At 36.7% G+C, this 23,343-nt stretch overlaps 1 protein-coding gene across 1 annotated transcript in view; it reads left to right on the plus strand.

Annotated features, from left to right (window-relative positions):
* tgfbr3 (transforming growth factor, beta receptor III) overlaps positions 1 to 23,343 on the plus strand; it is a 252,101-nt gene that overhangs the window by 103,303 nt on the left and 125,455 nt on the right. The window contains exon 3 of the mRNA XM_039735891.1: positions 5,301 to 5,485. Within this exon, the coding sequence (XP_039591825.1) occupies positions 5,301 to 5,485 (185 nt within the window). The remainder of the gene's footprint in view (positions 1 to 5,300; positions 5,486 to 23,343) is intronic.

Raw genomic sequence — 23,343 nt, forward strand, 5'->3', positions numbered from 1 at the left:
TAGTTTGTTCCAAAGTCACCTTCTATAAGAAATACTTCCAGGATTCAATCTTCAGCTTGCTTTAAATTTCCACTGGTGTCCTGAGGTATATAGCTAACAAATAAGTTGAATTCTGCTTAATCAGTTTTGTCACTATCTTTCAGAAGTTTTAGAACGTTTTTTAGGTCACCATATAGCCATTCTTGTTCAAGGTTAAATAGGTTTTGTTTCTTTGGGCTGTTGGAGCCTTTAGTCCTAGGATGCATTTTTTGGTGCATTTGTAAGTGCTGGTAATGTACTGTATAGTATGGCTGGTACATTTTGTAATGAAAATCTGAATAAAAATATTTAATATTTTTATAGAATTAAAAAGTGAACTTATTTGCTTGGTATCTATATTATATGCAGTATATAAATTATATATATACTTAATTGCTTATAATATTTTCATGTAATTTTCTTTGCAATTTTTATTTTGTGGGATTTTATTTTATAGTTTTCACCAGACGTTACTTTGTTTTTTGAAACTGAATGTGTATTAATAAATAGTTGACTCTACTAATCCATACAATATGCTTACCATTAAAAATGTGTTCACTCTTATTTGAGTTAATTTCTTTGGTTTGTGTATCTGCTAAATCCCAGTACTGGTTAAGAAGGCACTGTTAGTAACAATTAAGAGGCACAGAGTCATCCTTAATAAGCAGTTAATTCATGCCAGGACAAACTCAGGCATATTTTGCTTTTGAAGCTATTGCTTCTGGAAAAACAATACAGTCTTTAAATTAATTATATTCTATTTATTTTAAAAGAAGTATGCTATAAGTACCAGTCCAGTTTAATTTTGAACAGCCAGTATTGGTAAAATGAATGTAGGAAAGAATGAATTTGCATCAGACAAAAGTATCTATCTATATAGAAAGAGCACCACAGATGCGATGTTTGCTCTGAGGGTGTTGACGGAGAAGTATAGAGAAGACCAGAAGGAGTTGCATTGCATCTTTGTGGACCTGGAGAAAGCATGTGACTGAGTACCTCGAGAGGAGCTGTGGTATTGTATGAAGAAGTCAGGATTGGCAGAGAAGTACTGTATGAGTTAAGAGTTGTACTGGATATGTACGAGGGAAGTGAAACAGTGGTGAGGTCTGCAGTAGGAGTGACGGATGCATTCAAGGTGGAGGTGGGATTACATCAGGGATCAGCTCTGAGCCCTTTCTCATTTGCAATGGTGATGGACAGGTTGACAGACAAGATTAGACAGGAGTCCCCGTGGACTATGATGTTTGCTGATGACATTGTGATCTGTAGCGATAGTAGGGAGCAGGTTGAGGATACCCTGGAGAGGTGGAAATATGCTCTAGAGAGGAGAGGAACGAAGGTCAGTAGAAACAAGAGAGAATAAATGTGTGTAGATGAGAGGGAGGTCAATGGAATGATGAGGATGCAAGGAGTAGAGTTGGCGAAGGTGGATGAGTTTAAATACTTGGGATCGACAGTACAGAGTAATGGATGCTAAGGATAGAGTTGCCAGGCAAGATCAAAAGAGGAAGTCCTAAAAGAAGGTTTATGGATGTGGTGAGAGAGGACATGCAGGTGATGGGTGTAACAGAACAAGATGCAGAGGACAGAAAGATATGGAAGAAGATGATCTGTTGTGGCGACCCCTAATGGAAGCAGCCAAAAGAAGAAGAAGAAGAAGAAAAGTATCTATCTATAAAAAGTATATAATTATGTTAAAGATTTAACAAAACTAGCACCAGTACTCCTCTGTTGGAATGCGTATAGTAGACTGGCTGGCTGTGTACTTGCTGTAAAACCAACATTTTGATGTTGTTCCAGGAGCTCCAGATACACAACAAAATCAGGTTTTCCTACAGAGCAGTAGGACAAAGAAGGGAACAACACACACACACTTTCAGTGACAATTTATCATCAGCAGACAGACTGGAAACATATTGTAAAAGGAAATCATGTGAACACTGAGAGAAACTGAAAACATGCTCTAGAGGTGACAAATATAAACCTCAGCCCCTAGGCCTGTGATAATATTACTTGTCATTGTACCTTCATTTTAAAACAATATTTTTCTGTGTTTAGTATTCCTTTGAAATATAGTGATTCTCACAATATCCAGTATAAGCTTGCTGGCTATCGTATCACCAAGCTGTGTGCTGAATGTTCAAATGCCAGTGACCTTTTTGTACTAGTTACCTTTTGCGACTCAGAGAGACTCATGAAGGTTGCTTTCTTTTCAACACTTTCTGAGCTGCACTGAACCAGTGCCCTTTGCTAAAGTTCTGTTCCTTGCTGATAGTCATCAGCTTGCGGTAACGCTTGTCAACATCTGAACTTGCTGTATCTTCCCATGGATTTACAGACTGACATAATGCTCTGGGATTGCTAATGTAAGTCAGGGTTATTAGTTAATCTCTCTATGCTGTCTCCTACAAAGAAACATGGTGGTGATAATGAATCAGCTAAGAAAGTTACACAGCTTTGCTAAATCCTTTAATGTCCAGAGATCGGTGTAGCTGATTTGATAGGCTCAAATCTCTACTTGAACTAGTGTGGTCTAAAGGGCAGTCAGCCAGTTCACATTTTATGCACGAGTTGTAGACCAGCACTGCACCACATGAGGGCCTTTAAACCTACAACGCAGTAACACATTGCAAGGAAAAGGAAAGGGGCCATCATAAGGAAAAAATAAATGGACAGTGTGGCTACAGATCCCAATAAACAGTTTGAATGCCATTCAGAATATGTGTACTAAAATATTCTTTATTTTACCTTTTTGCTCATTATAGTTTCAAGTATTTTCTGTCCTGGAGGCCAAATGGAGAAGCAAAAGCATAGTAATATAGAGAAAGGAACATTCAAAATAAGAAGTACACTTGAGGCAATACTAAAGCAAATAATTTGCCTTTGGTGCTCAGGCAGCTTCAAACAGCTGAGAAAAGGTGAACAGTCAGGCTTTGAATCCTGGCCATATTGTCCATTTCTTTTAAGTTGTCTTCATTGGGATGACACCGGTTTTAGTGAGTTTCCAAATTGTTAGGGCTACATTATTCAGTGGGAGTTTGTTTAGAGTCTGAATGTGCTATAATAACATGTACATTGGATGGCTTTGTTGACAGAGAATAGCTGAAAATAAAATAAGAACTTCAGAAATTGGGTAAGCAAACTGACTGCTCAACTGTCATGTGTTTCCACTAAGCATGCTGTTTTGACCAGTTCCATGTTATTGATCTAGGGAGTCAGTACACATAAAAATAAATGATGAAAGTAAATCCTAATGGTTACGTTTGTATTCTCCCCTCAAAATATAGATTAATTAATGTCTTTGATTGTTTTTTAAAGCCTCCATAAAAGCCACATATATTTTCTTCCAAAAATTTTGCTGCTTCTTGTGGCATGTTTTTCAGATTATAACATGAACTATATTTACTTTATGGTACTTCATGTGGTGATTGTTTAATTCATTATACTGCAAGCTAAGTATTATAATGAACCTTTTTTTAAAGAAGCATTTTGTCATGCAATAGATGTATGCAAAGGCTTTTAGAGGAACAAAGAATATTATGCTACTTTAGCTATTTGTATTTTGGAGTCTTGGAATCATGAAAAAGTAACCAAAGAGGCTTTAACATACAAGTATTAATGACAAATTGACAAACTGTAATAGAGTACATGCAATAGCTAGAGATTAGCTAAGCAAGTATGGTAATTGTATTGAAGATTGTTGTATGTGTGAACTGGACATGAATACATGATGCAATCCTTATAACGTAACATGAAATGGTTAATACTGTTGTTAGTGAGGACTTTGTACGGTTAATGAATTTTAATTTGTATACAATAAAGAGTTAATACAGACATTGTAGGAACAAGTAAAGGTTAATTGGAAAGGTTATCTGTTGGACAGGGACTTCATGGGTCAAAGACCAATGCAAATGAATATGACATAACATTGAGATAATTTAATTATACACCTGTAGAGTGAAAGTATCTTGATAATGAATATTCATCTGGAGATATGATGTGCCAAAATGTGGTGTCCGTTAATTTTCAAAACCTTTTTTTTTTGGTTCATAAGGATTTAGAGTTTATCCTGTGTACTACTGCTAAAAGGCAACAACGACTGATAGACTGAAAGCCAATCAATCGCAGGTCTCTTATAAACTTGCCTAGAGCAAATTTAGAGCAGTCAAAAACCTAACATACCCATCTTTGCGTGACTAAACCCATGTTGATATTGTGACAGTATGTGAATACTCCACATAAACAGTGACTGGGTCAGTATTTGAAAGCAGGTCCCTATAACTGTATTCCATCTAATTAATGTATTTTCTGAATTTATATCTTTAAGAAAGCAAACTATTTAATATTGAGGTATCTGACAAGGTAAAATGAAAGCATTAACAAGACATTTGGTCAAATAACAAGTTTCATTAAACGTAGGAAGTGGCTGCTAATTTGCTACTTCTAAATGGCTGCCTTGATGATTACAGGGTGCGCGCACACACACACACATACTTTGGTATATTGAAAGAGTGTAGATGTGTCAATCAATCTGATAGCATGTCTTTGGACTTTGGAGAAAAAAAAAACAATAAAAACTATTGCAGAATGTGTTTTCTCCACAAGGGAGGTATCTAGTGCTATGAGAACCCAAATCATTCTCCTTAGATTGTCCTTTTCACTCATTCTTGATCATCTGTATAAGCAACTGTGTTGTAACTTCTGGCCATCTTCTACGCCAGTGGTCCCTTGGCTGTTCTTAATAATGTCATAATAGTGGGTTAGAGGTCAGAGTCTGAAACTTTGTATATCTGCTGCCAATGAGCAGCTGACTGTCATTTGAGCCTTTTCTACTTTGTACTCTTGCCTATCTGTGTTTTCATGTAGAATTAGTAAGAATTCACCTACTGTGTGAAGTATTCCACTATATGCCAGAAGTGTCCCTTATTAAACCAAGCCTAAAGTGCCACAGCTCTTGACAACTCAGTTCTTCTTCCATGAACTCTTATGTTGAAAACAGTGTTTCCTCAGTAGCTCAGAGATGTATTTCTGCATACAGTGTTTTTACACTTTTCCAAAATACTGATTAAAGTGATCAGGGTCCATAATGTTTAACTAATTATAATGTACAGCACTGAACTCAGTATTTTTATTATCTGACCCTTCACACTTCCCTTAGGACTTCTTCTTTCCCTCATACACTCAAGAATCATTAGTTGCAAGATATGCAGGGACATAATTATAGGGTTAGATTTTCAGAAAGTTTTTTTTTTTTAACTTTGTTTTGTTTCTTCCTCCCTCAGGCCCTGTGGCTCATAATGACTGCATACTCTCCCCCATCAGTGATGAGCACCCAGTCCGTCCTTTCCTGGAGAGCTTTACTGTTCTGTCAGGGTGTGCAAGCCGAGGCACGACCAGCCTACCCCAGGAGGTTCACATCATCAATCTGCGGAACACGGAAGAGGAATCTAGCCAGCATGGAAGAGAGGTAATCAGATAAGTATAAGGATTAGAGCTGGTAGCACAATAACATCAATGCCAAGTCACCTTTTTGGCCCCTAAAAGAAAATGGAAGTGCATGATAAACATAAAAGTTTCAGAGAGCCTTTCTGTGAAAAAAAGCAGATCAAAAAGGCTCCCTGTTTATTATATACTGCAAATATAATTTGCTAAAATTTATTTTGTATGCTAAAAAAACATGTCACATAATGTGGCTTTTCATAAGTTATATCTTGGACTATGAATATAGCTGTTGACTGCTGATTAGGTCTTGTACTGATAGAGCTGTCATTGCTAATTATATTATCTGGCTGTCCACAAAATAAATCCATTGTTTTGATTGGCAAAGTTAAGTGTACTTTGTAGAGCTTACAAATATGTTGACACTGAAGGAAATAACAGACTGCAGGCCCTGTTTTTGGGTGAGTGTAGACATGTACAGCCTTCACATGTCCTACCTAGTGTTCAGTTTGCCAGGGGCAGAGGGAACACTAAAGAAATACAGGACAGGTGATGGTCTGACGTGAGCCATATTGAGAGACATGAAGTCATGCTGGCATCTAAAGGGCTTTTCCAAGTGTGGCAATGGGTATATGGGTGCATTTACCAAGCCTGTAGCTGCTGAAGCACCCAAGAGGTTGCCAGTCCAGCCCAATGAGGGGAATGTGTTGGGATATATGACCAGCTGGACTTTATGCTGGCCGTTTCAATGAAGATTTCCCACATAGAACAGGAGTGGTACCACTGCTTGTTATGCTGGTAAGGATCACCAAAAGACTACCACAGGTGCTTGCTTAGTAAAACTAAAGAATAACCTGAAGTGTGGTGTACCTTCTTATGCTATTAGTGGGCAAATCATAGGATTTTCTGTGGGCATCCATGACTCTGAGTTAGACTTTAGGAATTTTTTTGGAAGCAACCCCAGAGAGGAGTTGAAAATATGTTTCTTGCCAGAGAATCACTAAGCCTTATGTCTGAATTTGAGTTTTGGGAAAGATGATGACTTGAAAGGGAGGCAGAGAGTGCAGACTGGAAATGTAGGAGAGGGAGGGAGCATTATGGTCATTTTTGAGTTTTTTTCAAGAAAGTAAGTAGGTAAGCTAACTCTCTTGGTCAGATATGAATTGAATCATTGCATATTCAGGCCCAGCTAATAAGGCTTAATTTGATATTCTTCATTACCACCATGTTCTTGAGTATTTCCAAAAGTAATTTGATATTCTTTTTGAGCAATCTTGCAGTTATATATATAATATATATATAAAATAAATGTTTAAAATAAGACTTTAAATGTTTCAAAAATGAACAAAATAATTACTTGTGTGTTTGCTAGGCTGATTTTTCTGGCTCTGATTGCTGCTGACTGTGGCATTTCTTGAGTATCGCTTATTTCCTTGTGTACTTTATTGTTGCTCTCTTCAAGGCAGCTAAAATAGGTGGGAAGCTAAAATCTTTTCCGGAGATTTGTTGGAATGCAAAACTTCTAATCAGGGAGTCAAATACTTGTTAGAAAAATAGAGCCAAAAGTTGTATGCATTCTTTTTCATTATGTATACATGTTGGAATTATATTGCCTACTAATTTCATAGTGATTCTTTGAGGACTTAAATGTTCCATAATGTGGCTTTTAATTATATGCTGCAGTCTGTTTATTAGACTGGTTTAATAGTTTAAAATTAGATAATAAAGAGAAATGAATCCTAGTGTATTCCCATCACGAAGGGTAGATGACTGGCAAAAAGGTTTTAAAAAACCCTAAAATTAAGGGTCTCCCTTATTGTGCCCTTTTGATTGTTTAAGTTCTGAAAATATATTGAAATCCATGCAACCTTTCTTGATTAGTATGGGCCTTTAAATTAGACTGCAGAAGAGAGCTTTATCCCTTTTACATTGAGAGATAGAAAATAAATGATGCTTGGACATTCAGCTAGGTAATATTTATAGACCTTCTACTTTCCTACAAAGCTTATCATCCAGACTCAGAAAATAATCTAATACATTGTTAGAAGATTGATATCCAGGATATACGCTTTTTTTTACTTTGAACTCTGTTTAAACCACTGCATGGACTTCACAAAGGTGTCCACAACTACACTACAAACTAAACCCCACCTTTTGTGGGAGATATGGATAAATTTGGAAAGTTAAATAAGCATAGTCAGAATGTAAGTTGTAAACAGGAAAGCTAAACAAAGGGAAAAGGAAAATACAAAGTGCAGAAACCAAAATAACAGTTTAAATCAAGGAAAACTCCATTAATTGAAAGGGAATACCAAACTCTAGTAAAAGTGTTGCCTTTTAGTGACGCGCTTCCTTTTGCCTTGGAGATGATTTTATTAAAGTGGTGTGACTTTGGCAAGAGAGGTACAGACGCCTCCGCAGGACAGCTTAAAATTAATGTGGGTTGTAAACAAGGGCAGAGTAACTATAGCAACATGGCCATTTCTAGGTTAGAAATCTAGTTCGGGAAGATAGATAATTTGTTGGTCTCTTCTATTTTGATGTTGCTATGTGGCTGACAATCATAAAACAAGTTATATGTTAGTTTCCATGGTGTATTGGTGTGATCAATAAAATAGAAGACTCAAGTAGTCTATTGTTGTCTCCAACTCTACCTTTGATTTTGAGAATCCTTCTCATTTCTTCATAATACAAGTACTAAATGTTTATTGTTCTTTATTGCTGTTTTTCTTTTGCATTCTTAAGGGCAGATTCTTACTTTATACTTGCACAACTATGCACTTATGTGTACAGTCAAACAGCGGAGTACTGCATTCATTCAGAGTGCTGATTACGCACGTCATTGTTTTTGTGTATGTTCGGACTTGTCCTCATTGACTGGTCACATGGACAAACAAACACAGTTATGGATGCCTTTGAACAACAACAGACACACATATGTACAAAATTTCTGGTCACCAATTTAGCATTAAAGAACATCTTTCCTGTACTTTATAAAAGGTGTTTTATTTTTGTTTAGCATTTTTAACCAATTAAATATGTTGCAGCTATAGTTAAAGAGATTGGCCAAATATTTTGACAAATTGTGTTGCACCGAGTATTAAACATTGCAGTCTGGACGGTATTTTAAGTACATTTGTGATAAGCTGATAAAATGTCGGTACTTAGAAACAGTTAAACTAATTTGTGTACATTATACATATGTGCTTTGTAGATGGAAGAAGAAATCTTTCACATGTATTTTTTAAACAGCAAATGATTGTGGGACAATATATGAAATGTCAGCAGATACCAGGGTAATAAATTGTAGTAAATTTCAGTAGAGTCCCTCCCTTTGTGGGCACAACAAGCTGGATTTGCTGTTTATAACTGTAAATGCCTTTAAGTGTACATCTGGACAGGACTGACCAGCATACAGCTACTGACAAGTGTGTTATTGACAGCAGCGGCTCTCCATTGTGTACATCTAAATATGTATATTTTTCTCCTTGGAGACAAAAAAAAAGTAATCTGGTAAAAGACTCTGGTACCCTTAACATTTTACTAAGACAACGCTATAGATAGAATTTAGCATGGCCTAGTCCTCTTTTCTGTGGCTGTCATCGGAGCATTACTACTACAGTTCTTTGCCAGATTAGCCCTGTTTTTAAATATTATTTGTGCCAACATAAACAACCCATCTTAATAGCAAAAGTTCATGTACTGATCTTGATGACCTGTGGTGACTTATTTTTTGCTTTTCATTATTGTTTTTCTGTTTTATTTGAATTGTAATGCTGAGCCTAACAGAAGCTAAAGCCAATTCCCATTTTTTCTATATTCTGAGCCTGAAAAACAAACAATCAACAGTTATATGTCTGTCCACAGATTGTTGTAACCCACATGGAGAAGTCTTTGGATGTTTCAGATGGTGGTGTTATAGAAATATGCTCAATTTTCCCACTAATCCAATTCCATATTTTTCTTTCACTCCCCCCTCCACTGAAAATTTGTTCTTTTGAATTGTATTCTTGTTCGTAACATTCAGTGAAAAATCTGCCAGCTAGCTCTCTAGTGATTTCTAAATTCTTTGGTGCCTCATTTGAATTCCTGTATTCAGACGGTTCTTAATCATTAACTGCATCATTTTTATAATAACCATCTGTGCACTTCAATTAAAAATATATGCAAACTGCAGTTGTGTGTTGTTCCTTGACCTGTGCAAGGATTGATAGTTTTCCAGTGTAATGAGACCTTTTATACCATATCTTGGCGTCAAGTGTCTGCTCTTTCTGCCCCTTATTGTAATCAAAGTGCTGGCAAATGACTGTTGTTCCTTCCTTAAAAATGCACAGGAAAGTAAAGAAAGGTCTGCTGGTAACAGCAAAGAGAGCAGAAGATTGTAAACATCCTATAGTGATCAGATCATAGTAGGAGACACTGAGATTTTAAAACAAAGCAGAGAAAATGTTATCTCATCTATTGGTGTGTAAAAACAACTCTGTGGGATCTCTTGGTCTTTAAAAAATAGAATAACTTTGACTGCATGATTTAAGTTGCAGTGTCTTTCAGAGTAAACGGTTCCAGACATGCACAAAGGAAAAAAAGATAATGCGAAAAATGAAAACACTATTAACAATGTTTAGATCAGTGAGACAATCAGAAACAAAATAGGTGAAAAAATTAAATTGTATATTGGATTTGACCCTTCTAGAAGCAGGCTTAAAACAGATATGCCTCAAGGGAGTGTAAGAATTTTTGATTATTGTAGTTAAATTAAAATAAAGTTAATGTTCATGAAGATTATTGCAGAGGTAACATGCTTTCTGTCTTTCTGATGGTTTGTTTTGAAGTTGCGGTCGTAAAGAAAAATGAAGTTGTGATTATAAAGCGGTTGCGGGAAACTGAAAATTAGCATTTTTTTTACTTTTATGCAATGGCTGTCTAAAAAATTTAAGATGTTCGTTTTTATAACATTTTTAGTAAAAACTTTGCAGTCAAAAGTATGTTCTGAAACACCCAGTAAAATGATCAAAGCAAAACAAAATGTGTTTTAGAAAATTGCTTTAACATTCATCACTAATATAATTGTAAAGCCACACAAAATGGTGGATTCTTAAAGGGACAGAACAAGCTTTTGAAAAAAATAGGTTAGACTCGAACAGAACAAAATGTAACATGCAAATATTCCCAGACACAACTGAGATGAAGTCAGGCTGTAAATGTGAATTGTGCTGTTACAGCACTCCAATGCCACCAGATCTTTTTTCACACTCAGAATTACCCACATCTTTGCAACCAAGCAGTACATCTCAAACATTAGAATGCAAGTGGTAGCAGTTTTATGTAGATTATTTTAATGTTACTAAGGTTATGCACAAGCTGCAAGCCTTTGTAAAGCATTGCTTTCTTTCTATAACATTTTCATTTCATACTCATACTCATTTCATACTCATTTCACTTCATATTGCACCTGTGCCCCCTTTCTAAGGAGCATGCTGTCTCAACTCCTGTCTGTCCACTCATATATTAATATTTGAAACACAAAAATGCAAGTTCTTTTTTAATTATTTAGGAGAGAAATTTGTATAGCAAATTTTGGCTTATAATAGATTAGTATGAGTACTGGCTCAGTCACTGGACTTTAAACCAAATGTTTACCAGTTCAGTAACTGCCTCATTTACTACAGTATGTGAATGGAGCAGGTCAGCAGTCCTGCCTGTGATTCATCTGTAAAAACTACATACACTATGTCCATCCATTATCCAACCCGCTATATCCTAACCACAGGGTCACGGGGGTCTGACATACACTATGTAAAAACTGTAATTTGGCCCGATATTTTTAATATACTGTATTGAGCACAGCCCTAGAAATAAAATACATGAAGCATAGTGACTTCTGTCTACTTGGGAGGCTTTGGAAAACCTTTGTCAGTATCATTTTCTAAATACTTTATTCTGACATTATTTGCTTAGTTTGCTTATGCTATCAAGAATGTCTCTTTTAACAGTGTTGTTTGCCGTTCCTCCTACACATGTAGTTGTTGGAATATGAAGAATGTTACCAGAGCTCAACTAGAGAAAAAACAAGACTTGAAATGGTGCAGTAAAAGAATTCAGCCACTGGGTGAGAGTGCAAATGTCATGGACACGTCTTGATTGTTGAAGACAACTGATAAAGACTGTGTGAGATTTGGGAAATATAGAAGGTTTTTATCTTAAATATGCAGCTGGAAGGCTGGCACATGATATTCTGTCTAAAAGATAGCTGCCGTTATCTCTGAGCTGGGAAGGAATTCGTTTTGCTTGCAGGAGATCAAGCATCGTTTGTCACAAATCCAAGTTACTCCTATGTAGGGTGGCCACCTGACTAGAATGGCACACATCAGGTCGGCTGGCCCTTGATTTTTTAAACTTGCTGATTGGCATTTTGGCTCTATAATATTCTTCTCTATAATGTGTTAACAAACCGAAGAGATATGCACATTTAAACAAAGCCGAGCTGTCTGTAGATGTTGTAACCCTGGAGTCTTAGCCATTGTGCAAGTCATCCCTGTTTTCTATCAGTTTTGCTTTTAATTTTTTTGCCTGTGTTTGTTTTTTGAATTCAGGTATGAATCAAGTAGGATGCTGCAGTAATGCCACCTCTCCTTGTTTTTAATTTGCTGACATTTTTTTTATACCATGATCATAGGCATTTGCTGCATATCAAGAACAATAGGTGAGACGTCCATCAGAGGGCACATTCCTGCACTCTTTGCCATTTTGTGAAATATCACAAAATAAAAGCCTCAGCCTGCTTAAGCAAGCCAGGTAAATACGGACTGGCTGAAGGCTTGAAGTAACTAAGGTGCTGTTCATACCAGTTTGATCTTGTAATTCTCACTGCCAATTTTATGTTGTTTTATTTTTCCTTCTCATGGTCCTATACCATTCTGCCATTAACTGTTGCAGTGTAGAAAACGGATAGGGTGTCCAGTGTGAAGGCAGCTTTCATTTCTTACTCTTCTAATGTATTGTTTGCATTGTTTCCAAGCTGACTTCATATTGGGTTGTTTTAGCAACGACTTGGTTGCCTGAAAGCAGAATGAGTGCCCTAGTGAGATGAGGAATTTCTCAACCATGTCTTTCTTCTGTCTTTTCTTTTAAAGTTCATTAGACACACTGCTTCATTTCTAGACACCCCCACAGGCTGTTGATGTTCTACATGTCTCCAGGCACTGAATCCACTTGTGTGTTATAATTACTTTTATTTAACTTTTAAGTTAAAATAAATTAAACAAATCAGAATAACTTAGCTTTACATGAAAAGCCTGCTTCCTGTCAGCTGATCAAAGGAGACACTTTCAATAATCCATCCTCTATTATGGCTCCTGAAATAAGCTGTTAAATCCTAAATTACACGGTAGTTTGCCTTTTTTCTCTTTTGAGAGCTAACAGAGCAATAATTACATTTCCTGGAAGGTATTCAGTGTGAAATATTTTTAATACCAGCTTTTGCCTGTGTGGTTCATCTGCACATCAGGTAAATAGCTGTGTAAATGAATAATTAACATCAGCTTAAAAGAGAAGCTTAGATGTCTTTCTGTGCATGTATAGTCATGAAAAATTAAATATGCAACCAGAGAAATGTAAATATCTGTTCAACTAACACAATGCTTACTTGACAAGAGCAAATGTATGCCCAGTGACTGGCACTTGTTCAGTTTCTTGTGGTTTTCATTTATTTAGAAGTTTTCCTTACATTACCGTAGATTTAGAAGTATTTACTTTCTGGTGCTGCAGTTTTTATCTATCATCGAGAGCTGTTTATTTACCAACCCGTCTATCACTGTCAAAAAGACATTAGTGGCATTTTAAAGACTAAAGCACTTTCATGATTTTCTTTGTACTCCTGAAACACTGGTATAGCACATGAGATAACAGCTTGCCTGCATTGTTAGTATTTGTGAATGTGGCACAGGACAATACATACTTAGAAGGGCCTCTGAGGATATGGTTCATGTTTGTCTGTTTGCTGATATTCCATTCTCAAAATGCATCTTACTTAAAGTCACTCAAACCAATTAAAATTCTGTCTATTTAATCAGTTAACACCAAACTGACTCGATTTCATTATTTATGACATGCTCAGGGGCCAGATGTTATCCAACAGTGCTTTTGCTTGCTTCCTCATACTAATTCCAAGAGTTGCTGCATCCCTGACAAGGGAATGCTGTTATTCAGTATCAACTACCTAGTGGCCTACAGACCCTCACTACTTTCTGTCTTGCTTCACCCTAATGGAAGCAAGGCAGAGATAGTAAAATGACGTTGGGGGTCCTTACAAGCATTCTAATTTTCCAACCAGCCATTCACCCATTGAAATGAAGGCCAAGGAATGATAGAGTCATTCAGGATGTCATCATTATCAAGGTGCTGCATAAATATATATTGTATACATCCGTAGTTGGTAAAGCACTTTTAACATTGAGAACTACGACAAAAGTGCTTTACAATTTAGTAGAGATTATTAACTTCAAAGAGTGTTAAGCTTCAGACAGGGCCACAGCTAAAGGTGTCTACTATTCTTCCTAAACAGGTAGTGTTGGGGGAGGCATAACTACCTGAAGGGTTTTTAGTGTAAATGCCCCCCACCAGTTCATCATGACTGCATCTGTGAATGCCAGTGTCTGTGCTTTATTTATCTCTAATGGTTTAAAGGACCATCTGTCATGATTTCTTAAGAGAACACCAATGGACATTTGTAAAAATTAACACCGAAGACCCAGTTTTCATTTCTTTTCTTCAGAATTTTTCTCCCTGCTTAACATTAAGTCTCTGATATACTGTAATTCAGCTTGGCACGGCTCTCTAGGTTCAATTGATCCTTTCATTTTCTACAATGCAAAATTCCTTGTTCTTGACATGATGTCCCTTTTTAAGCTTCTTATTTTGCACTGTAGTGTATGTGTGGGATTTTTCAATTTGACACTTATACTGTAATGTAGTGATCAGGTCTTCAAAGGTAGCATAATTCATCCGTTGCTGCATAATCCAGCTCAGTGTTGAGCAAGTCAGATCCAATTCCTAGCAGTATCAGGGCCAAGGCAGGAAGCCAACCCTGGATGGTACTTAGTGTTAAAATCAACATAGAAATTACCTGATTCAGTCATTCAGACACTACATCTTCTTGTGTAATCCAGTCCAAACCCAGCGCATACACACCATTGTGACTTCCTGTATACACTGGCTAGCTAACACCACTGAGCCTCTAAGGTAAAATCATTTCTAAAACTTATCTTGGCACACCAAAAAAACAAAGAAAAAAAAGAGGTTGAGACAAAGAATGGCGACAGAATGTCATCAGTTCCTCTCCATTGCGTTTGGGTTTTAAATCATAATGCAGGTGATCACTCAGTAGACAGCACTTCATAATGCTGAGTATTTATTGCCGTGCAAATGCAAACTGCAGTAGGGAAACAAAAATAAAGAATGATTTCATTTTCAGTCTGGGCATCGAAAACCTGTCTTGGAATGAACCTCGTATATTCTGAAGTAAGGATTGTGTCATCTGTTTTTTTCTTTCTTTTTTTTTGGTGAGGGGGAACAAGTCGTTATTATTAACAGATAATGTGGATTGCAACACCTTATATGGTTAAATGGCTGTAAAGACCCTTTTAAGCGTATGTGTATGTATGTGCTTGTGGGGATGCCTATTGGTAAACAGGAAGCATTTCTACCACATTTTTCATTGGACCCCAATTGCAGTGCAGGCTGATTTTCTTTCTGTGTTGGATTTGCATGTTCTACTCTGTGTTTACATGAGTTTTTACCAGTAAATATCTTAAGGCATTCTGCCAGACTAAATTGTTATGATGTTTCCACTGTCCAGATAATGTGGAAAAATATATCCTGCGTTGGAGATGGCTGGAGGAGGTGATACGTGCTGACATCCCTTGAACAACTTGTTCTTACTTTAAATCCCATTGTACAGGGTGTAGCAGAAATAACTCCCACATTTCGAAAAAATCACTGTGGGGTCCCCAAAGCAGGTAGAGGGGTACGGTCCATTCCGTTAGGTATGGTACATAATAAAGTTTTCAGTTGTCACCATGCCGTGGTCGGGTGAGCATCGAGGCTTTGTAGTGGAGGCTTTTTTCAAAAATGGCAAATCTGTAGCTGCGACGCAGAGAGTGTTTCGCACGCGGTTCGGTTTACGTGCTAATGAAAGTGTTCCAGACCGAAAAACGATTTTGCTGTGGGTTCAAAGAGTAAGGGCAACAGGAGGTTTTCAAACATCGTCCTCGGTCCTTGGACCAACTAAAGGAGGCTATTCAAGAAGAAATTAAAGGAATTTCGCCCGACATGCTAGTGAGAGTGATGGAAAACTTCCAAGAACGGCTCCAAATGTGTATCAGCCATCAAGGCCACCATTTGGACGATATAATTTTTAAAACTTAAAGTAAAAAAACTTTTTTATATCTACATTTGGGAAATACAAAGTTTTGGTGATACCTCATAGCATTTTTTTTCAATCCCCCTTTGAAATGTGGGCGTTATTTCTGCCGCACCCTGTACAAGGTTCCCTATGTTCGTGACTGAAGAAATACTTGTAGGTTTTTAAAAAGATAGCATTAGGTCTTTAGTTGTTTTGCTTTTATTCCTGTACTCCTCCATGGATAGGCTTATATTCAGGTCAGAATGGCCCTATTGTGAAGGTGGAAGTATTGTAATATTATACTGATTGCCTTTTAATATCAAAACTGACAGGACATTACCAAATGACTGTGTACGGCTTTTGATAAGCGATTACAGGACTTAAGTGAGTGGTAATTTTAGAAATATTTGCAGTATTTATTACAGATAAACTGCTGCTTGTTTGTGTTACCCAAGGCAAGAATCTTCTGCAACTCAAATCCTTGACATTTAGCGATTTGCCCAGTACACAAAAGCCCACTGTAAATTGAGACTACAAGATCAAGCAGATGCCTTTTGGCATTTTTCTTTTGATTAGTATGTATGGGTCTAGCTATTAAAAGTATGCATTTAAACCTTGAACTGAAACAGTGATATAGAAATTACTGTTATTATGCTTTTTGAAATGAAATATAGCAGTTTAAAAACTCGTTTGTGGTACCAAAGATGTGACGAGCAATCAAGTAAGACACAAGGAAAGTAAACCTGTTCATTAAGCAGATGATTTATCTAGGAATTAACAAACAGCTGAAATAAACAAGTAGCTGAATACATTTTTTGAAACTCATGAATTAGTTTGTCATATATGGAGGACTCTTTAACATTATTATAGTCCTTATTCTACTCATGGGACCACCTGGCATCTTTTCTGTGTAATGATAATAATGATGCTCAATATGGCTTTGTCAACAAAGATCATATGCACTGCTAGTCAGATAGATAAGGACATGTCTGCAAGCCAGTATTAAAATTAAGAATCTACATACAGAGAATTTTTTATTATATGAATTAAATCTGAAGGAACTGGATTATCGATGGCCGGATTTTTGAATGTCAACCTGTACTATTAAATAGTAATTCAAAACAGTGGGGGAAAATGTAGGCTATGCTAGTTGCTCAGATGATATTGCCATTTGATGCATGTTTAAGATATATATTTTTAAAGCATTTTCTTGTTTTCATTTTTTGAGATTTTTTCAAATCTCTGATATCTGCTGTAATTGTATTCTCACTCATGCTATGAAGACATTTCATGGGGAGTTTGGTTATGGTAATGTTTTGGTAGCACAGTGGGCCATCTGCTTTTTTGTATAGTCCGTAGATGATTTTATATGCAGCCACCATTCTATGTATATCAGTCACTCAGGACACACATTATTAATAGACAAAACTTTATCAGCCATGAGAGTACAGCAGTGGTTACAGAAGGGTAAAGCATGCCACATAAATCTAAACCTCCACACCTTTGTCATAGTTTTGGTGGCAAATACAGCACGTGTTTATGCAGCTTATTGTAAAATAGCAAGTGAATGATATGCTCATGTTCTACGAAGGAGGATGTGTAAGGTGGAAAATATGTCCATAAGTACATGTAAAATTACACCTCACCTATCCACAGTGGAACTAAAGCAACAAGTTAAAACATAATATGACTTAATACCTGTAAGTTGTTTAAAAAGGTTAAAATTCAAATTTCACCTTATTCCTATAAAGTGGCATTCAGCAAAAACACAAATCATAATGTTAAAACAAAATATCATGCAATCATATAATAAGTACAAAGAAATGTATTGACAATCGATATATCTTCTTCTAATTCTTTTGGCTGCTCCTGGTATATTCATTTAAATATGTACATACATACTGTACATATCTGCAATATGCATATGCATAGTAATTAAATAATACAAGTTTTTAGTTTGCATGGTGTTGCAACCATTAGTGCTGCTGTTTTACAGCTTCGCAGTCCTGGGTTTGATTTATAGCCCACACACTGACTGCATGGAGTATGCAAGTTTTGACTAGTTCTTGCGCATGGGATTTTCTTACGATCCTTCATTTTTTTACTCACATTACTAAGATGTATGTTTTACATTAGTTGTCTAGTCTAAATTGGCCCAGTTTGAGTGACTCAGTGTGTGTATGTGTGGACGAGTATGTGCTTTGATGGAGTAGTATCCAAACCTTGGTTCTTTTCTACCTTCCAGCCACTTCTTCTGCAGTTGAGATTCTGATTCCTAGCTCAACTTCCTAGGTCAGCCATATAACTAGTTGCAATAGTGTGAGAACAAGCAGGTGCCAATCAAGTGTATTTTTCATGTCTAATTTGGTCTAAAGAAACATAGATACTTTAAAGTGTAGAAGATCAGAACAGCTAAAACTTATTGCAATTATTTAGCACACGAGAGCTCTGAATAGATCATAGTTCAGAAATTAGAAGTTGCTGTTAAAACCCCATAAATCAGTATGTTAGTTTAATTAGAGTGAAATGGACATCTCTACCTTGAAGTCAACATTGCCAAAAGGGCTCCGCCTGTAACTCATACAGGCACTGCATTATCGAACCCTATCACGAAAGGGTTGTAGCATGAAAAATATTCACAAATTACTGATTTAGTCACTGGATGGCACAGGAATGGAATGGTTAGCACTTCTGCTTGATGGATTCAGAGTTCTGGATTTGAATCTAATGCATGGTTGTTGTTGGTACAAATTATGCATGTTCTCCCAGTAATGGTTTTCTTACAAATACATCAATTTTCCTTCTAGCTTCCCAAAGGTGAGGTTAATTGTCAACTTTAAAATTGCACTGTGTGAATTTAGATGTGTGTATGTGTGGGCCTTTTATTGGACTGGCATCCTGTCAAAGGCTGTTTCTCCTCTCTATCTTGCACCAAATTTGCCAGGATGTGTTCCTGCCCTCATGTTTCTAAATTGGTTTAAATATGAGTGGATGCTCTGATTTAGTTACAGCTACACTTTCCAGGTTCAGGAGGAAGTATGAAAATAATCAGTGAATATTAGCCAAAATTCTGATCCTGCAAGTAGCAGATCTTCAGTAAAATGCTCAACAAAACATAATAGGCCAAAATGATATACAGTAAAAGGTAAATTTGGTAATTTTTGTATTCAGTAATTTTACTGATGTGGATAGTTTAATGGTTTTTGCCACCTTTTCTGAGCAGCTAGTTGTGCAGCTACTACTTTGGGTGTCCAAATGGCACACTGTGACCAGTGAAATGCCCTTATTCTTTGTGCATTTTAAAGTCAACGCTGTCCTTCTTTTTTCCTGTTTCATTTGTTTGTCTTAGATGGCTCATTGCTCTCATTATCTAAGCTTTGGATTTCAAAGATGATGGTCTGGGACCTCCACCCATAGTGTTTTTGATTGACTCTCATCCTCAAGTACAATGTGGTATTTGAAGCTTTCCTGTTCTAATCTTTATGAAAATCATTTAATTTTCAGTGACAACTTCCTTATAAAATAAGAAATACAGTTAAGACACAGATGTAGCCATGCAGATCTAACGAAGCAAATAATTTTTGTTAGTGTTTGAGTCACAACTGCCCGTTTGAAGAAAGTCAGTACCACCACACAAACTTTCCATGTTGTCTACAAGCTCTATGTATATTCATAGTTGTGAAATGTGAAGTGAGGAAGAAGGCGAGACAGAGAGAAATGGCGACATCTTCATTAAAGTCTTAGGCAGGTTGACAAAAGTGCCTCAGTTTGTGAAACAGCTAGCCCTTTAAGGGAGTATTTTTCATATTGATCCAGCTTTGCTTAATGTGGCTTTTCCCATGTTGATCTTGGATATGAATCTTAGTGAGCCTGTTTTCTGAGTCAACTAAGAAGTTGCTGGACAGTGATTTTGGCAATTTATCAATATCATACCCAGCAGGACCTCAGAGGAAACAGTATGTCAGCCAGAAAAATGTCCGCTTTTTTCTTGTTTAGAGTGTGGCCTCCAGCATAATTTGGGATCTGTGGTCAGAGATGCATAGAGTTAAATGCTCTCTGCTGACCTGAAAAAGGAAAGGTTTGAAATGTAATGTGAAATTTTTTCTCATCCAAATTATTAAGCTTGCACGTTTTTCAGGATATCGCTGAGATCATTTTTAAGAGAATGGAATGAAATGCAGCAAACTGTACAATTAAACCGTACAGATGATTTTAATTTATTTTATCAATCAATGTTTATCTCTGTTCTTCATAAACCTATTATGAATATGCAGTGTTTTCAAATCACAAGGTTACTAGTTCACTAAGGGACTTTTAGCAAGTCACTTAAGTTGCCCGTGCTCTGCAACTAACAAATATACAACATATAAACAAAAGTAATATTTGCTATAGAAAGAGTCAATTTAAATTACAAGTGGTAATGAGCAGGTTTATACAGTTTGGATGGTTTAAGTGACTTACTCCACTCTGTAGCACTTTATTACATTTCTAACTTGGACGTATAGTAGTATCTAGGGATAGAAACTGAAGCTGTGCCATATGAATGCAAACCCTACCTACATATCCCATTCATTTTTATACATACTGTTTCTAAAAGTATGTTTTCCAGTACAGTTTTCACTGCTGACTTTTACTGTCATGAAAAAATCAAGTTTGTCTTAATAGTGGAAATAATTCACCCAGTTTCAGAACTCATTGTATCCATTACAGGAACTCATAGCATATAGAAGAATTAAGAAGCAGCCCATCACAGACACACGTTCAGTCAGTGTAGTCAGACTTGTTGTATGACATAACAAAAGTAGATGTCTTTGAGATGTTGGGGGAAAAAAGGGCAAATCAACATTCGATACACACAGTGATTGGGCGAGATATTCAGCACAGGCTCCCAGAGCTGTAAAGCTGTAGAACTAGCCACTGTGCCTCCCAGCATTAGTCATAGCAGTGTTACTATATCTTGTATGCCATTTGTATATAATTACCATGTATATTAAAAACAAAATGGTATATCTATAATGTGATAAAAATGATCTTTTTTCAAGGATAACTAATCTTTAATGACTATAATCATGCTGCACTAATGCTATTGAAATAATCATTAATTTGTAAAATATGTCATTTATTATTTCTTCCTGGTTTTGCAGTCTTCGTTGCAAAATCTTTCATTACAGTAAGTGCGCTCTCAATGTAGTAATAATCTGTCTCCTGGATAAAGATAAAAGTGTGCAGTTCATAAAGTGCACACGAGTTTTAAATGCTGCAGGTTCAGACAAGCCCCAAATTTAGAAAAGGATTAAGGTATTTGATCCACAGTATTCTTATTTTATCTCTACATTCATGCTCACTTTTTATATGACTATAATTATGTTTTTGCATTGCAGTTGTGTTTTTAAGTAGAGATCTCCGGATATTGATCAAATAATGCTTGTGTTTACTTTTCTTAGTGTGTCCTTGTTTAAGTCATTAAAAATTTACCACAGATTCACACCACCCCTGCGGTTCTTAAACCATGACAAGCAAAAAGAGTACTGAACGGACATAGAAGAAACAACTCTATAGCAGTGAATGTAGGAGAAACAAATAAATAAACGTTTTATACTGCACATAGATCATTTATGTTCTGTAAAAATTCATTATTGTTTAATAAGATGCTGTGAAAAAGTAATATCTTCTTAATTTAGTTATGATGTATGTTTTTATGATGTGATTTCTGTACAGGTTCTGTTGGCATTGTATGTGACATTTTTTCATTATTCATATAAAAGGATCACTGTTTTTTATTTGACCTCTCATTTCAAATAAACTCATTTTGTGATATTTTATTTTCTTTTTGTTAGACCTTCATTTTCTTAGATCACACTTACAGATCCTGCTTATCTGATAGTGTATCAAAGAATACTAGTTCAGTTGTGATTTTGACTTTGCTTCTTATACTTCATCTTCCAAATTTAATACATAATGGCCTAAGGGGTAAAGACACATTTTAATTAAAAATCTTATTTAAAATTGAATGGAGGATAGTGGTACAGTGGTTAGAGCTACTGCCTCCTAGTTTCAGGAAACCAGGACTGAATGCTGGCCTGCTCACTGTTTAAAGAAATTTGCTCATTTACTCTGTGTTGTGATAAGTTTTCAGCCAAGTTTTCCACTCGCATCCCCAAAGTGTGCACATTTGATTAATGACCAACTTAGTTAGAGTTGGTTTCTGAGTTGGACTTAATGCTGCCAAGATGGTTGTGATGTAGTGTCTTAGTGCTACACCAAAATAAAAGCAGTCAAGAAAAATGGAACTATTTATAGCCAGTCTCCCACAGTCCAAAGACATTCCGGTTAGGTGCATTGGCGATTCTAAATTGTCCGTAGTGTGTGTTTGGTGTGTAGTTGTGTGTGTGTATGCGTGTGCCCTGCGGTGGGCTGGCAACCTGCCCAGGGTTTGTTTCCTGCCTTGTGCTCAGTGTGGGCTGGGATTGGCTCCAGCAGACTCCCGTGACCCTGTAATTAGGATATAGCGGGTTGGACAATGGATGAATGGAAGGATGTTCTCATGCAATTCGTTAAAACAGTGCACTCTGTTTTTCTTTTTTTTTTGTTGTAGGTGCACTGTTAGCGTCACCTGCATTAGGGGATGGCGGTAAAAGCATTGCCGACTACTGGCCCTGGAAGAAAGTGTTTTGGGATTGGCAACCTAAACGCAACGTGCCAGGTTCCCGACAGTTGCTTTGGCACAATAGCCGCCATGTGGCAGGCTTACGTGCAGGGAAGAGTACGGGCAAGCTGGAGGAAATAAAGCCTCTGCAGGTATCGCAGGAGCGCATGCGCAAAAATAACACTAAGCTATATAGGAGTTTTTGGAGAGGCTAATGACATATAGATGCAGCTAGCGTGCTATATAATTCGGGATTAGGTGATAACCTGTAGCGGCAGTTAAAATTGGCCACTAAGGAACCTACAGCCATATAAAAGAGGTGGAGTGGACACCAGAGTTTGTCTGTCTTTGGGCTGAATCTGCATTGTAGAGTTTAGTTGGTAGCAATCCGCATTTGGATAGTTTTAGCTTTTTCATTTGTATTTTTCAAAATTTTAAGTTGCCTTTTTTCTCACGTCCCTCTGGTTTCAGTTTGGCTATGAACTGCTAGGAACCCCATTATTAAAGTTGTGCTACTGGTTCAAGAGAAGGGGGTTCCAGAACAGCTCTTCTAGACTTTGAACTGGATGAAGTGGGTTCAGTAAATGGAAGGATAAGTTATAGATAAACTTTCTTGAAAATAACACTCCTAAACAGTATTTATTTTGTTTAACATATCCCACTGAACTCGTATATAAAGTGAAGTTTTGTTGAGGTTTTCAGCAAATCCTTGTTACATGTAGTCACTAAGCTGTTCCATACTGTAGGCTGTCTACTAGAAAAACTGCCTGCCTACTAGACTGTGTATAGACATCAGAATGTGCTTTTTGGTAAACTCATTTATGCAAGTTCCCACATC

Source organism: Polypterus senegalus, chromosome 14 (assembly GCF_016835505.1).
Source record: "Polypterus senegalus isolate Bchr_013 chromosome 14, ASM1683550v1, whole genome shotgun sequence".
In the NCBI taxonomy this organism is placed as follows: domain Eukaryota; kingdom Metazoa; phylum Chordata; class Cladistia; order Polypteriformes; family Polypteridae; genus Polypterus; species Polypterus senegalus.